Genomic DNA, 14834 nt, shown 5'->3' with positions numbered 1-14834 from the left:
GTCCTTCCTTCCTTCCCACTGACTCGCCTGTGGGGTTCCATTCCTCTTCAGGCCTCAGTTTGTTGTTGACTAGCGGCTGAGTCGGTTCAACTCTTTTGCAACCCTGTGGACTGTAGCCCGCCTCTGTCCATGGGATTTTCCCAGGCAAGAATACTGGAGGGGGTTGCCATTTCCTTCTCCAGGGGGGTCTTCCGGACCCAGGGATTGAGCCTGTGTCTCCTGCAAGCAGGTGGGTTCTTTCCCACTGAGCCACCAAAGCCCAGGCCTCCGTTTGCCAAATAAGATCTGCAACGTGCATAAAGATGGTGCTCAGGCTGGTTTCTTCTCTAGACTGCTGGAGGTGGGAGGAGGCCCCCCTGCAGTGTGGGTGGGCTGGGTGAGAGCTCTAGGAAGCCACTGGGGCTCCCTCCACCCCCGGGGCCCCAGGGAGACTCTGCCGGCCGCTGGGTGAGTCATGACCAGCAACAGGGAAGACCACAGGCCATGAAGCACAGGCTCTTCATCACCGCTTCCTGCCTGAGCCTCTGGTGGTTGCATTGACCACAAGCAAGGTCCCTCCCCTGGGCGGGGGGTGCAGGGGTGCACACGGAATCCCAGGCAGGTGCCCATTCTCACCTGCACGCTGCTGACTACGCTGGGTGCATCCTTGCAATCACTGTCTACACTGCACGCTGCTGACTACGCTGGGTGCATCCTTGCAAGTGCTGTGGGGCACGCAAGGCTTCCATATAGGCGTGCACACGAACTGGTGTGCACGCATGGTCCCCGGCATCACCCTGGGAGAGCAGGTCCAGGACAGATGAGTGTGAGCCGGGAACATCGCCCCACGGTCACGCGGGACTCGCACTCACAGCCACTCCCAGGCCTCCGCCCGCACCAGTAAAGGTATTGGGATGTGTTCACAGCTTCCTCCCACACAAAAGAAAAGTGAGAAGGGTGAGGAGGGCAGGGAAACAGGGTGGGGCGGGGGAGGGGGAGAGTCCAAATTGGTACCAGCACAGTAACCCCTAGAGGGCCTTTGGAAATTGTCCAAACTCCCAGATTTCGTAGAAATAAAATCTGGATCCAGAAGGGGAAGGGGACCCAAGGCTGTGAGGGGAGTAAAGAACACCGCGGTGGAGACCATCTCAACCTGGACTGTGCGCCCTGCCCCCGCACACGTGCCCAGCTGGACCTGAGCGCCCGCCCCAAACCTCCCACAGCCTCTCCATCTTCTCTGCCACAGCCCTGCCCTCGGACAGGTCGGACTAGCTGCTGCTCTGCCCCGACCCAGGTCCCCAGCAGTCTATCTTCAAGGAGCTTGGGGCTGATGCCCAGGTCCCCAAACCCCTAGTTTGGAAGGAAATCCGCTCCAGGACAATCTGCTTTAAGAATCTGATGAAATGCACAGCGACTCCCTCTCTTTCTAAAGCGCACAGCCGCCCCAATTCTGTGGTTCCCAGGGCACGACCGACCCGAGGTGTGGCCGTGGGGAAAACCGGGTAGTTGGCAGGTGGTGGCGCCTCTGTCAGCGACCCTCCATGCGGGAGGGCCATGGTGTCTCCCCGTCACCCTCCTCTCATGCGCCCTGGTGACCCTGCTAGCTGCCCCCGGAGCCGGATTCCGAAACCGCCCGCTGCCCAGTCCCCAGGCTTTCACAGCTCCAAGCCTCCTCTTTGCACGTCTCTTTTCCTCTCCGCCAAGCCTCAACGCCCCTTCCACTCCCTCCCTTCCTTGGCGCAGCTGGTCGGGGGTGGGTGGGATGGGGCAGAGAAGAGAGTCTTGGCTAAGGCGGCAGAACGTTCCAGGAAGGTGGCAGAATGTTCCAGGGAGGCGCGGGGTGCACGGCCTCTGGTGCGTCCGGGGTCTCGCGACCCCTCCGTGGACACATTGGAGGCTCCGGTCGCACCACTGAGTCAGCTTTCCTGGAGAGAACGCCGTCCAGGCAGTGCGGCGTCGGCTGCCCGCGGCCACCCCGGGGAACGAGGTGGGGGTGTCACCGCCCATCTGCAGGCCAGAGAAGAGGGCACGGGCTGCACCTCTGCGTGGGAGGCCCCTGGGGGGCCACTGGCAACTCGGATCTCTGGGAAGCACCAGCTTATGGCTGGAAGGCTTGTTGGCCAGACAGCAGTGTTTCTCTAAAAAGGCCCTGTTTTGAAGGAAGGCCCTCTTCTCAGCTGTCTAGTCTGGACCAGCCCTTGGCCAGTGGCGCCCACAGCCGCAGACCAAGGGGTGGGGGAGGGGGGCAGGGTGCCTTTCACTCTAAATTCGCTGGGTGGTATCATTCCGCAGCTGAGTACCCCCAGTCTTGGTTTTCGAATCTGATGACCCGCCTTGTAACCGTAATACCTCCTGGGGAACCCGGTAGCGGGCGGGAGTACGTGGCCAGGTGGCACCTGGGTAAGCTGGGTCCAGATACGGGACCAGGCTCCCACCACCAGTGCCGAGGTCCTTCGGTTTCCTGGTGGGGAGCAGGGGTCCTGGGAGCTGAGGACGCGGAGGCTGCCTCCAGCCAGGCATTCTCCCAGATCCGCCCCACCAACTCCCCTTTCCCGGCCGCGAAAGGCGCACCCGCTGCAGCTCGGGCTTCGCGGCTCTCCACCCCAAGCCCTCGGAGCCGCTGGGGATCCCGGCAGTTTTCCTATCCTTTCTCCGCCCGCTGCTTCGGGCAACCTGCATCAGAGGTGAAGGAAAAGTCCAAACCCCAGACAAACGCGGGACCCCTCCCTCCCTCCCCGCAGCCCCCGTAGACGCGAAGGCCGTTCTATTTCCATTTTATATTTCATTCTGTCCCCGAAGCAAAGCCGCATGCAGATTTGCGGAAAGAGAGACAAGGGCTGGGGCCAAGGGACAAGGTGGGACCACGAGGAAACGTGCGCGCGGCTGCTTTCTGAAACCAAAGTTCTCACGGAGCATGGCGGCATTTTACGTTTGGTGCTTTTAATTTGTTTTCTTGTAGTGGCCCCTCTCTGCAGCGCACAAAACTCGGGGCTTCAGCGGCTTCGGGAGAGCCTCTGGCGGCAAGGTTCCTGGGGCAGCCGGCCGTTCCCTTGCAAGAGTGAGGACCGCGAAACGCCGGACATTCAAGGTTACTCTGTCAAGAAACGCCACTATGGGGAGGGGGGCAGGTTCTCTGGCTCCCCGGAAGCCTCTTCCGAAATTCCCTTGAAACAACTGAAAAAAAAAATCCCCCACCCTAGTTTTCGTTTAGGGATACAATATGTAAATGGTCTCTATCTCCATCCACATGGTAGTTATACCGTAGGCATGTAATTAACAATTCTTCGAACGTTTCACTTAACTGGGTGTTTCACTGTATATAAATTATAATAAAGACACATAGACCGTTTTAAAATAATAGGAGACCTTTAATCCGGGCCTCCTGTTTTTCTGTTTAAGATGGTATGTGTTTAGGCTGGACCGGTTGAGCAGAGTGACGGCTATAGAAATTAACAAAGTTAAAAATTAAAAGCATCTTTCTTCCTCTCCTCCCCACCCCCCAGTTGACCTGGGATCCTGGACGTCACAGCTCCTACACTTGAGTTTTCCCTTCCTCATCCCACAATCATCCACGGGTTCTTAAGGCTAATGCGCGCCCCTCAGTTTCTCCCTGTCTTTTTGGGGATCCCTCTTATGCAAAGCACACCCCGGTTCCTTGGTTTGACTGTGACCCACATGGAGTTTACACATTTCGTGGTGTGTGGATTGTGTCGGTGGTGATGGGGGAATAAATATCTCTAGCATTCAATCACTGTGTCTAATTCAACAAATCAAGGCCAGCCCCTCGGTGGCGCCCCAGGGGTCTCCGGCCCGACCCAGTCTCCCAAGACCTCGGCGGCGCTGAGAGCTCTGCTTTCGCAGGCGCTGGGTTGGGAAGGTAGCAATCGGCTAGCAACGAAAACCTGCGTGCACCGAATCGAAAGCGAAAGAGGAGGTTGAGCAAGGCTGCTTTCGGAAGCGTCCCGGGGCGCCTGGTCGAGGCCTGGGGTGCCGAGCACGGTGGCGCTGGCGGCTTGGAGAGTTGGCCTCTCTTGTGAGCGAGATGCCAGGGTCCCAGTTCCTACAGGGATGAGGCTCTTTGAGCAGCTGAAAAACATCAGGTCTCCAACCTGGCGGGTCTCCTGGAGCTCAAGCGGCCAAGGATGGGCCAGGACCGGCGGGGACTTTGGAAAGGCAAAGTGTGGCTCCAGGGAAACTGGTGGTGTCGGGATTGTAGTAGGCAGGATTTGGTGGGGCTCTTGCATTAAAAATGCGAATGCATCTGCCTGAAGGGAGCCGTGGAGTCACCTTGTTCGTGACCCTTTCGGTACTGATGGGGAAGCAGCGGAGGCGCAGTTAGGGGTAGGGACTTCTGCAGCCTGGATACGTGTCTCCCCTCCGAGTTCCACATCTCCGAGCAGCCCTCCCGCTGGAGACTGCCGGCGGCCTCCTGCTCCAGGCTCTCGGGCCATGGCCCCAGTGCAGACCCCAGGCCCACACCTCTCTGGTCAAGGAGCGCTTGGATCCGAGAACTGGCTCCCGGAGGAGGAGACCTCAGACCCTCACTTTTGCTCCGAGCAGTTACTCAGATGGAGGAACTGGCCTCTGGCCCGCAGACCAACAGAGCTGGAAGGTGGTTGCCAGGCCGAAGCTCCACTGGGTGGGGCCGAGCCACAGTCAGCCTAGCACCAAAGCCGAGTCTGCCTCTGCCTTTCCCTAAGCTCCCGGGAACCTCCGAGGCTTTTACCCTCCTACCCACTCACTTTCCCGCTTTGGGATACACACTCTCACGAATGTGGGGAGAGAACCATGTCGGGCTGTGTGTGCTTCAGGGTCCCTGCAAGCTGCTAGCTCCGGAGGCCCTCTGCCCAACCGCCTCTGTGGGCGTCAGAACCTCACCTCTTGGTGCCTCAGTTTCCTCCTCTTGGGCCTAATGTGCCTTTTATCTTTTTCTACAAGAGTCAGAAATCTCCTCCTGGCCAGAGAGAGAGCAGCTGCTGAGAGAAGGACAGAGTAAGCAGAGCTGTCCGTAGTTTGTGGCTGCGCCCTGAGCGGTGCCTCCGTCTTAGACAGCCGGGGAGTGGAGTCCTGTTCGTGTTTCCAAGCTGTCTTTTGTCCCAAACTGCAACTTTGGGTTTTTTTTTTTTTTTTTTTTTTTTTTTTTTACTAGCGCAGGGTCAGCGCCTGCCCTGTCCTCACAAGTGGGTGCTTATAGGTTCCCAACACAGCACAGAGGCCGATGGAAGAAATGTGGAGGGGGCAGACAAGACGCTTGTTGTCTCTCTGGGCCGGGTGGTGTGGGGGGAGACATTTACTCCCCATTGAGGCCTGACCGTCATCTCCCTGGGATGCAGGTGAGGAAACAGGGCTTTAGAGAAGTTCCTCACTCACAGGTCACAGCGCGGGAGCCCCACGGCCGCTGCCCGTCGGGCGTGCATTATGGAGACTGGCAGTGGGGGCCCAGCAGGGCTCAGAGGCGGTGCTCAGAGGGGTCTCACACTTTCCCCCTTTCCCTCCGAAGCTGAAAACATTTCCAAATGAGACGTTGGGAGTTGCGTAGGATCTCTCCTTGCCTATTTTCTCAGAAGCCTTGCTGGGGAATTTCTCTAAAACACGAAAAACCAGTGCAGAGGGAGAGAAAACTGTCCATGGGATGCTCCATCTGGGATATGCCCATACCTAACATTCCCAAAGGATAGGGGCCAGGAGGGGCCTACTGGGGGGAAGCCTGAGCCCCAGGGGTGGGGGGCAGGCAGGCAGGGGCGTGTGGACAGGGTGAGAGCCCCTCTCTGCCAGAGTGTGGAGCTGTGGCGGTGATGCACACGGCCTGAACTCATTCCAACAGGAAGGTGGAGAGGCAAGGTTGAGGAAGTGGGGAAATCCCCCGGAGCTCTCAACCTGCTGTCTGTTCTCTGGGTTTGAAAGCGTGCGGCTCTGGGCGAGGCCACACGAGTGTACGAGGCGTGCCTGTGAGCCTGCTGCTCCTCAGGAAGAGGAGTGTGTGTGTGTGTGTGTGTGTGAGAGAGTGAGTCTGTGTAGAATCCAAGTGTAGACAAGAGTATGACCCTGTGAATGCTTGTGCGTGTCAATAACCACTTAGTGGATCCCTTCTGAGCCTGCCGGGAGCCAGTTCCAGGCAGAGTGTAAAAAAAAAAGCATCCGCAGAAGTTGTTTCCTAAGGTTGTTCCAGTCGCCAAGGCCTCCAGCGCGTCTCACCTCTGTCTCTCCATCCCGCCTGGTCAGTGCAGCCAAAACCGTTGTCCTGTCAGAACCAGCTCATTTCCTGGGCCCTGTGTGAAGGCCGTGGCCCAAGGGGGAGCGTGTGAACCCAGCGCTCCTAGCCCAGAGAGTGTCCCATCCATCTCAGTTTCTCTCCCTGCCAGATTGGGACTCGCCAGTGCCGATCCTGTAGCAGAGAAGGTTCTGGCCGCAGGCCGCCCTTGAGAAGCCCTCTCCTCCTCTATGGTCGCGGCGCTCCAGCGCCCAGGCCTGCGTCCCGTGGCCGCGTTCAAGGGGGCTTGGAGGTCATTTAGTCCTCGAGTTCCCGTTGGGCCCAAATCAGGACCTAGAACCTTCCCTCTTGCCCAGCACCGCGCCGCCTGGAGAGCTGTGGCTTCCTGTTTTCCCAGCCGCTCGGTCCTAAGGCTTGGTTCGGAGGCCGGCCGCCTCTCGGGGATCTGTGATTCGCCCGCCTCGCCTGCCGCGAGCCACCCCGACTCGGGTCATCCGCGGCCCCGGGCGTCTTCGAACCCGCGCCCGGCTGGCGCCCCAGCGCCACCGCATCCCCGGCGCGCCCCGCCGCCCGCGCTTCAGGCTCCCCGGCCAGGCTCCGCACCTGCGATGCTCCCACCTGCAGCGCCGCCGGAGGAACCTCCTAGCCGGCCAGGAGCCAGGCCTCGGCGGCCGGGGAACGCGGCGCCCAAGCGTTGCGCTCCGACTGTTTCCCGTCGCACGCCCGGAGCCGGTGCTGCGAAGCATCCGCTTCGAAGCCGGCCCGGCAGGCAACGCAAAGCAAATGGTTTGCGGAAACGCCGAAAAGGAAGAGAAATGGACTCCGGGTTGAGTTTTAACAGCCAACACTCCGTGCCCTTGGCCGAGGGATCCCAACGGGGCTGGACGGATTTCCCCGGTCTCCTCGGAGAGACCGATCCCCGTTTTCCGACCCAAAGTCACAATCCGCTCAGCCCCACGCCTCCCCAGCCCGCCAACTCTCGCCTCCCGAAAGTTGATCGCGTTTCGAAGGTCCCGCAGCCCTGGGTCCAGGGATCCCCAGCCCCGAGGGATTCGCACGTGCACTCACCGTAGCAGGGGACCTGCAAGGCCGCGTTGTGGCCGCCGCCGCCTTCCTGGAGTTTGAGGCTGCCGTCCGGGGGCGTCTTGCAGGCGCCTCGTTGCAAGTAGAGATGCGGCTGCGGCGCGGGCGGCTGCGGCTGCGGGGCGGGCGGCTGCGGCTGGAATTTGTTGAAGGAGCCCCGCGCCCCGGCGCCACTCTCCAGAGGTGCTGCCGGGTCCTGCTGCCCCGCGCCGTAGCGGGCCCGGCTCTTGGCGTCCCCGAATCCCTGCCCTTTGGCGGCGGCCGACAGGAAAGTTGTGCTGAACTTATCACCGCCGGGGTATGCCCTAAAAGGCGACGAGCCCTCCCGGCTCTGCGACACCGGGCTGTAGTAGGCGTCCATGGCAGCAGCCGGCGACTCGCAGTAAGAGACGCAAGTCTCAGCATTCATGCCTGGCTCGCGCGGGCGACGGGCGGGGGCCCGAGCGAGAGCGCGAGGACGCCACCGCGCGCCTCGGCCGGGAGTTTGGAGAGGCCAGGAGGCGGTGGCTGTGCGCTCCGCGCCGGCCTGCTCGCTCCCCCTCCTCCCCTCCACGCCTCTCTCTCTGACTCCTCACCCCCTCCTTTTTCTGCCTTCTCCCTCCCCACAGCTGGCCCAGGGAAAGAACGGAGGACTGTAAAAAGATTCAGATGTTTCGGAAAGTTGACCAGATCTCCCAAACCCTCTTAAGGTTTTTGAACCGGAAAAAGAGAGTGCCTTTTTTTCCCCTTGACTCTTTTTCCCTTCCGTCTCCCTCTCCTCCTCTCTGCCTACTCCCCTTTCCCTCACCCTCACCCCTTCTCCTTTCCTTTCTCTTAAGGAGAAGCTACTAATTCGGTCACCACTCCGAGGGGATTCTACGCGGAGTCGCCCGAAGGCCTTTTCAAATCAAGGCGGGGCCAGGGAGGTGTCTGGACTCCCCGGGCTCTCGAGGCTAGGTGGGTCCAAGCTTCGGCCTATGGGAGGGGGGCATGCAAAACTTTAGTGATGGATTAAAAAAATATAACGAAAAACAATCCAAAAAGTCTGACAGAGTTTGACATTTGGAGTCAGAGGGGCCGGTAGCCTCTGGGTGCAGGCAAGTCGTTGGGACACATCCCTGCGAATTTAGCGCGCAGTTGCGGTAAAAATGTAGCGCGCAACTTTCCTGTCTTCCCAACAGATGCCTTTTGCTCTGTTTCCAACCCCTTTTCCCTGTTGTCGGTTCCTCCTTGAAATTAACACACACACAGTCACACACAGACACTCGCACGCGCTGCAGTCATCCTGCCTCCCCTAAGGGAACGGGGTAGGGGTGAGGAGGAATCCGTGTTCACTCAGACACTGGAGAACCGTCAGGCTGGGCCAGTTTCCGCAGCTTTAGAGCCTGCGCCGCTCCTTCTCCTCCCAGGAAGGAGCCCCGTGTGCCTCTGGAAGGTCTGCGCCAGCCCAGGAGATTTTCTGGCTGGGTTAAGGGCGCTTTGAGAGTGTGGAGTTGGGAGACCCGCGCCTAACCGCTGCGCAGTCACCTGCTCACTGCTCAGGTGGGGGGTGAGAAAGTCTCTAATCTCTGGCCTCCGAGTCCCCACTATAAAACGAATGGCATGGATTTAACGGGCTGTGCGCCTCCGGGCCCCGGGCCCCGCCACAGCAAGGGAACAGGACTTTGCTACAGTGAGCCACGTCCCTTCCACACGGCTAATCACCGATTGCGCCTCACAGCAACTGTGCTTGGTGGAAATCGGGGTTCCCACATTTTCCAATGAGCAAACCGACGCTGAGAGAGGTATGATCCCTTGACTGAGGTCACACAGCTGGGAGGCAGCAGCGTCTGCCTTGAAACCTACGCTGAGGCTGGTCCTTCCGCAGATCTGGGAAGACGTTGCTGACAGCGAAAACGAAAACACGCAGAATGGAGGCAAAGGATCTCTGACTGTAGAATGACTCGGGTTTGGAGGAGCCCAGTAAGAGCAGTCCTGGATAAACTGCAGAGAAAAGGATAGAGGACATATCTCAAGGGAGGCTGGGAGTGGGGTGAAAGGTGAAGGGGCAAAGTAAAATGAGAGAGGGCCTGAGCGCCCTGAACCCAGGAATGTAGGTCAGAAGTCAATCTTCTGCACCTAAAAGGTCTCCCTAAGAAGAAATATCTGGTGGGGGGGCGTCATGCTTCTACCCCCAACCTTATCCTAGCTAATCCTCACCCCCACCCCTCTCCCTTGGTATCTCTGCTCCTTGCTCTGCCGCCGACTGCCCGATCCCACATCTGGTTTCCATCGCGGCTTACCTTGAAGTGCTCGTTAATAAAGATATTCTGCAAACCGGGGCCAGGGGTGCGCAGGCCCGAACCCCTCCCCCACTGCCCATAGGGACCCGCACCTCTCTGGCTCACAGGCCTAAGCCAAGTGAGGATCTCACACGTATTGAGTCCTTGTTGTGCCAGAAGCCATCCGCAGGTTGTCTCTTGGGGCTACCCCAACAATCTGAGGATGCTGGTCGTCTCCTCACACCCATTTTCCAGATGTGTAGACTGAAACTCAAAAGAAACCAATTAATTTTCCAACCTCAGTTAGCCAAAAGTGAGTGAGCCTGCCATCATCCCAAATTCTCCTGATTAGCCCTAGTTTCTTTTAGATCTTAGACTCTGCCAAGTTCTGGAATTCCTATCTCCTCCCTGTGCTTTTTGTCTTGCTAATAACTTGGTGTTCAGCAAAGAGTGTCTTCCTCCAGGAAGTCTTCCCATCTTTCCCAGTCGAGGCGCATCTCTGTCCTGGACTTCAGGGTTGTCTGGTTGCCAGTTCGGTGTTCATCTCCACCTCACTAGTCCGAGGTTGCAAGAGGGCAGCTTCTGCGCTGCCTGGCGCCCCACAAATATTTACGGAATAAAATATTAGAGCCTGGGTTCCTTCCACTGCTCAGCGAGGCAGTTCCCAGCGTATTTGGTTTCCTCTAGCCAAGGACAACCGGCTGCTCGCCCTCCCCCTCTTCATGAATCAAGCGACAAATTTAAGAGTACGCCAGCTTCTCCCTGGCTGCACAAGAACAGTGAGTTCTCTCAGAGTAGAGGCCAGGTCTGTCTTGTTCACTGCAGGGCTTGGCACATCCTAGGTGATCATAAAATGTGCATTGAATGAATGAATGAAAATGCTGAGTGGTCCAGTCTGAGATCTTAGAGGCGCATTTTTGCTAAGGCGTTCCAAACTGAGAAGGCTGCTCCGGTCCCTGCGCCCTGAAACTGGCTACTAGAACCCAGATGACGTCTGTGATCCTTCTACTTCTCTCCCCTCATTTTCCAATTCCAGGAGTAGACACAAGGGGGAATCTAAGAGAAGTGAGATATGTGGGGTGGGGAATGGTCCCAAGACAGGTAGAATGGCAATTACCATATTCTCTAGTAACTTCTGAGCTGCTCTGGCTCAGACAAAACCAAAAAACAACCCTGCTGCGATCCAGAAGGCTTTCTTTGCATTGGTGGTATAGTGGTTAGCACAGCTGCCTTCCAGAAAGCTTTCGTTGAGTGCTGCCTCTTGCCATCTGCCCGCCCCACGACCTTATCACCAGTTTCATTACTGCCCCATTATTTAACCTTGTCCTGTCCACCCCCCTTCTCCGCCCTGGGGGGAGGAATTTCAACCCCCCAGCCCTCCAGGCACAGACTCTGCTGTCCTCAGTCAGAATCCCTCCAGGAGGTCTTGGTCCTTGGAACCAGCAGGGGGGGCTTCTACCTTCTTACACGACACCTTAGAGGTGAATTCAGAAAGAGTGAGCGCATGCCTGGGGGTGAGAACGTGCATGTGAGTTTGCCTGTGACCGGTGAGAACATTCTGGGCATGTTTTCCCGCTGAAAACCTCCACAGACACCCCCACCCCAAGTCCCTTCAAGCTTGTCTTTTCTAGGAGAATGAGAAGAGTAGCTGGCCATTTCTGTGTGCTCTAAGTCATTTGCAGGTTGATCAGCCCATGCCTCCCTACCGCCCTTCACCTCTCCCTCCATCCATCCCTCTGCCATAGCTGAAAGCCAGGGCTCTCCCACCCGGTTCCCCTGCAAGGGTGCAGGGCAACTTTCCAGTCAGAAGCGAGGTGGATGACCCTGAGGCTAGGTTCTGGTCTTTCCTCTCCCCTCACGTTATTTCTTCCGTAGCTAAGGCTCCTCCGGCTTGCTGTTTGCCCCTCCATCACTGACGTATCTGGCAGTATCTCTACACTTCCGGTCACTTTACTGTGCCAGGAATAGTGGGCACAGCCAGTCCCTCTGCTTCAAGTCCTGATTCCCATCCCCAGCCCTGGCAGACACACCCCTGGGCTGTCCCTTCTCTCTCCCCGAGGCGCTGTCCCACTTCGCCGTCTTGGAAGCAGCTTCCCCCTTCTATGGGCTCCGCACACAGTCTGGGAAGGGGAGTGGTGACAAAGTGTTTGTCAAGGCCAAGTGCTCAGTGTCACCTCCACTTGGAGGCCTTCCTTCACCACACTAGCATCTGCCTGGTTATTTCCTCAATCGCCTCTATTCTGACTTGACATTTTCTCCCACATTTAATAACCTACTTGTTTTATTGTCCATCTTCCCATGAGAACATGAGCCACTCTCGCCCCAGGAGGAAATACAGGGCTTGGCACATAGCACCTCTCAGCACTTGATAAATATCTATTGTGCAAGTGACTAAATGAGTGAATGAACCAGTAAGTTGAATGAACAGATGAATACCGGAGAAGAAATGTCGCAGTAACTGCCCAGTCCCTACGGCTCAGGGCGGGAGCTCTCGAGGCCGCCGGGGTGTAGGACTGAGTTGGTTGGAAGGTCCCTGATGGAGAAGGTGGAGGCATGGACTGGCAGACAGTCCTTTCTTTCAAAGGGAAGGACGGATTTGGAGCTGCCCCCTTTGGTCTGAGCTCCCTCCTCCCCATCCGGCGGCACTGTCTCCACCTCCTACAGACAGTGGAGCTGGGGAGGGGGAGCAGACCTGCGGCGTATCTGCTACTGGACTTCTCCTGACAGTGCCCGGAGTCTCGGCCCCCAGTGTGAGTAAGACCCGAACCACACGCACCTCACTGAGTCATGTACTACTTGGCTTGCACTTGCCGCTTTGTAAATGCCAGGAGGCAACAAAGATTGCCGGAAAGGTTGGGGCTGCTGAATAGACATTTTGGACATCTGCAGAGGGGGCAGGAAGAGTCAGGATATGAAGGGGGAAGGCCAGGGATCTTACAAATCTTGGGCAGAGATGCTTCAGCTCTGCAGACACGGGTACACAGACCTTACATTCCCAGCAGGACATAAATTAGCAACTGTGTTCTGGACAACTGTTAAAAGTCAGCTCTTGCACACTGAGATCTTTGCAGTCCTCCAAACGGCCCTGTGGTGGTACTATTATCCTCATTTTACAATGATTAAAAAAAAAAAAATCGAAGCACAGAGAAGTGAAGCGATTACTTAGAGTCACACCGCAAAGCGGAAGACTTGGGATTCGAACTCAGGTGACTTGATCTCAGAACCCACACTCTTAACCACTGCGTGTTCTCTGAGATCTCTGCGGCGACGCGGGTTCAAGGGTTCCCGAATCCTCTCGGCCTACCCGGCGCTCAGAGAAGCTCCCCCTTCGCCAGTGCCGCGGGCGTAGGGGCAAGGAGCTGGGGGCGCTCGCCAGCCTCGGCCGTACCGCGGACCCTGGTCCTGGGGCGGAGGACCAGGCTATCGCCCCGAGGTTCGCGCCAGCGTTCGCCACCGGCGTCCAGCCTTCCAGCGTCTGCCCCGATCTCCCAGGAACGCAGACACCTAGTCACCTTCCTGCATTCGGCTCCAGCCCCCGCGCAGCCCCTGCGGCGGCCGCGGCCCCTGTGGGATGGAGCCCGGGAGAGAGGCACTCCCCACCGATGTTCTCCGAAGACGCCGAGGCCACGCGGCGCGGGCTGGCGCACCCCCGGCCGGGTCCGCACCCTAGAGCGCCAGGCTGTCCCCGGCAAGAAGCGAGGGTCTCTTAGGCGTTTTGAGCCGAGGGAGGACCTCGCGGGGTGCCCACCAGGCTCCGAGAGCGCCGGGTCGCCTGCTCGTCCTCCTCGCCCACCGCCTCCATCTCTCACCCGGACCGGTACCCCCAGTTTAGGTGCTTAGCGTTCGCGGAGTCTGGCCCCTGGTCGGCTCCCTGGTGGCGCACGCCAGGGGATTCAGCACGGGGAGAGACCCTAGAGGGACTCCTCTTCCCCATTCTCCGCTTTCTAAGGCCGGGGAGCGAGGGGCCCAAAGGTCTGCATTCAGGGACGTATCTTCATTCATACGGGATAACTCCCGAGATGCGGGTAAACGGGGTTTTCTAGTGAGTTCCAGACGCTCGCACACTGTTCGGTCGGGAGGGTCAATGAAGCACAAAACTGGAGGGATGGAGGTTTTTAAAATGACCAGCCCCGACGCCCCCGCCCGCAGGAACGCATCCCTCCACCGCCCTTCCCCGGCCCCATGGTGCGTTTCTGGGACCTGCCTTCCCGACCTCCGGGCGCCCTGGTACTTTTCAGCGCGGGACTAGGGTTCCTGTCCGAACGCGCGGTCCAGGCGCGCGAAGGAGCCTGGCTCTCTGCTCCCCACTTATCCGCAGGGGCAGAGCAAAGAGCTCAGGGCAGGGAGATAGAACTGAGACGGCCACAGCTGGCGAAACTGGGGTCTGGTGAACCCCCTCCCCCCACCGGGAAACCCGACTTGGCTGGAAAGCTCGTGAGGGGAAGCCTGGACATCGCCGGGGCGACAGCCTTAATCCTGGATCCGGAGAGGAAGTTGGAACCGGAAGTCCTCCTTTGGGGGGTCCTTGCACCCCTTGCATATCGGTTACAACCCAAGAGAACACAGATCGTTTACCTCCTCAGATAATCCCCCAACGTCGTTAGCCAAAACCCCGGCCAGGTGTCGGGACTGAAGCCCCGTGTCCCCTCTGTCTTCTCCCCTGTCCCTTCGCTCCTGGAAGCCAGCACTCTAGGATTTCAAAAAGATCGGCGGTGGGAAGGTGGAGGCCAGAACAGGCCAGCTCGCCTCTGAGGCGCTGCGTGGGCAGAAATGAGGTCTCACTTCCTTGGGGTGCTTGTTGGGTGGAGAGGATCTGCCCTTCCCTGCTCAGCCTTAGTTCTAAGGAAGGATATATCGGAAACTTTCTACCCATTTCCCCGCTGGGGAGATGGAGGCTTCAGTGATGGAGGGAAGGGAGTGTGGATGGCCAGAGGGGCCTGAGAGCTTCCTCACACTGTGAGGCTGCGTGTGCCCGTTTCTGGGGAGGGGGTTTAAAACTTTCAATGGTCTCAAAGGGGGTCCCCGATCCCCCCAGAGGGGTAAACCTCATTGATTTAAGCAGAACTGGTCCCTTGGGACAAAATGGAGCTCTTTCCAGAGTCCCCTCGGGCCCCTCAGACCAGGACTTTACCCGCTTCCTCTCTGGGAACACTTTTCGCTCTGCGATAGAGAGGCCTCCGTGCCCACGCTGGGACTGTTGAGCTGACCGCCTACAGGGTCTCTTACTGTAAAGAGTGGTCTTCCCAATCTACCGCTCAGAAAACTGATCTGGAGCCAGGGAGAGGGAGAGGTGAGTGGGAAGGCTAGGCTTCTGATTCTCC

The 14834-nt window shown here is 58.3% G+C and overlaps 1 protein-coding gene across 1 annotated transcript in view; it reads right to left on the bottom strand.

Annotated features, from left to right (window-relative positions):
- The window catches only part of ALX4 (ALX homeobox 4), a 45367-nt gene extending 37553 nt beyond the window's left edge, over nucleotides 1-7814 (bottom strand). The window contains exon 1 of the mRNA XM_065944725.1: nucleotides 7259-7814. Within this exon, the coding sequence (XP_065800797.1) occupies nucleotides 7259-7682 (424 nt within the window). The 5' untranslated portion in view covers nucleotides 7683-7814. The remainder of the gene's footprint in view (nucleotides 1-7258) is intronic.
- Between the last annotated feature and the right edge of the window lie 7020 nt (nucleotides 7815-14834).

Source organism: Muntiacus reevesi, chromosome 9 (assembly GCF_963930625.1).
Source record: "Muntiacus reevesi chromosome 9, mMunRee1.1, whole genome shotgun sequence".
Lineage (NCBI taxonomy): Eukaryota > Metazoa > Chordata > Mammalia > Artiodactyla > Cervidae > Muntiacus > Muntiacus reevesi.
The sequence above is the reverse complement of the archived record's forward strand: the minus strand, read 5'-3'. Positions and strand labels throughout refer to the sequence as shown.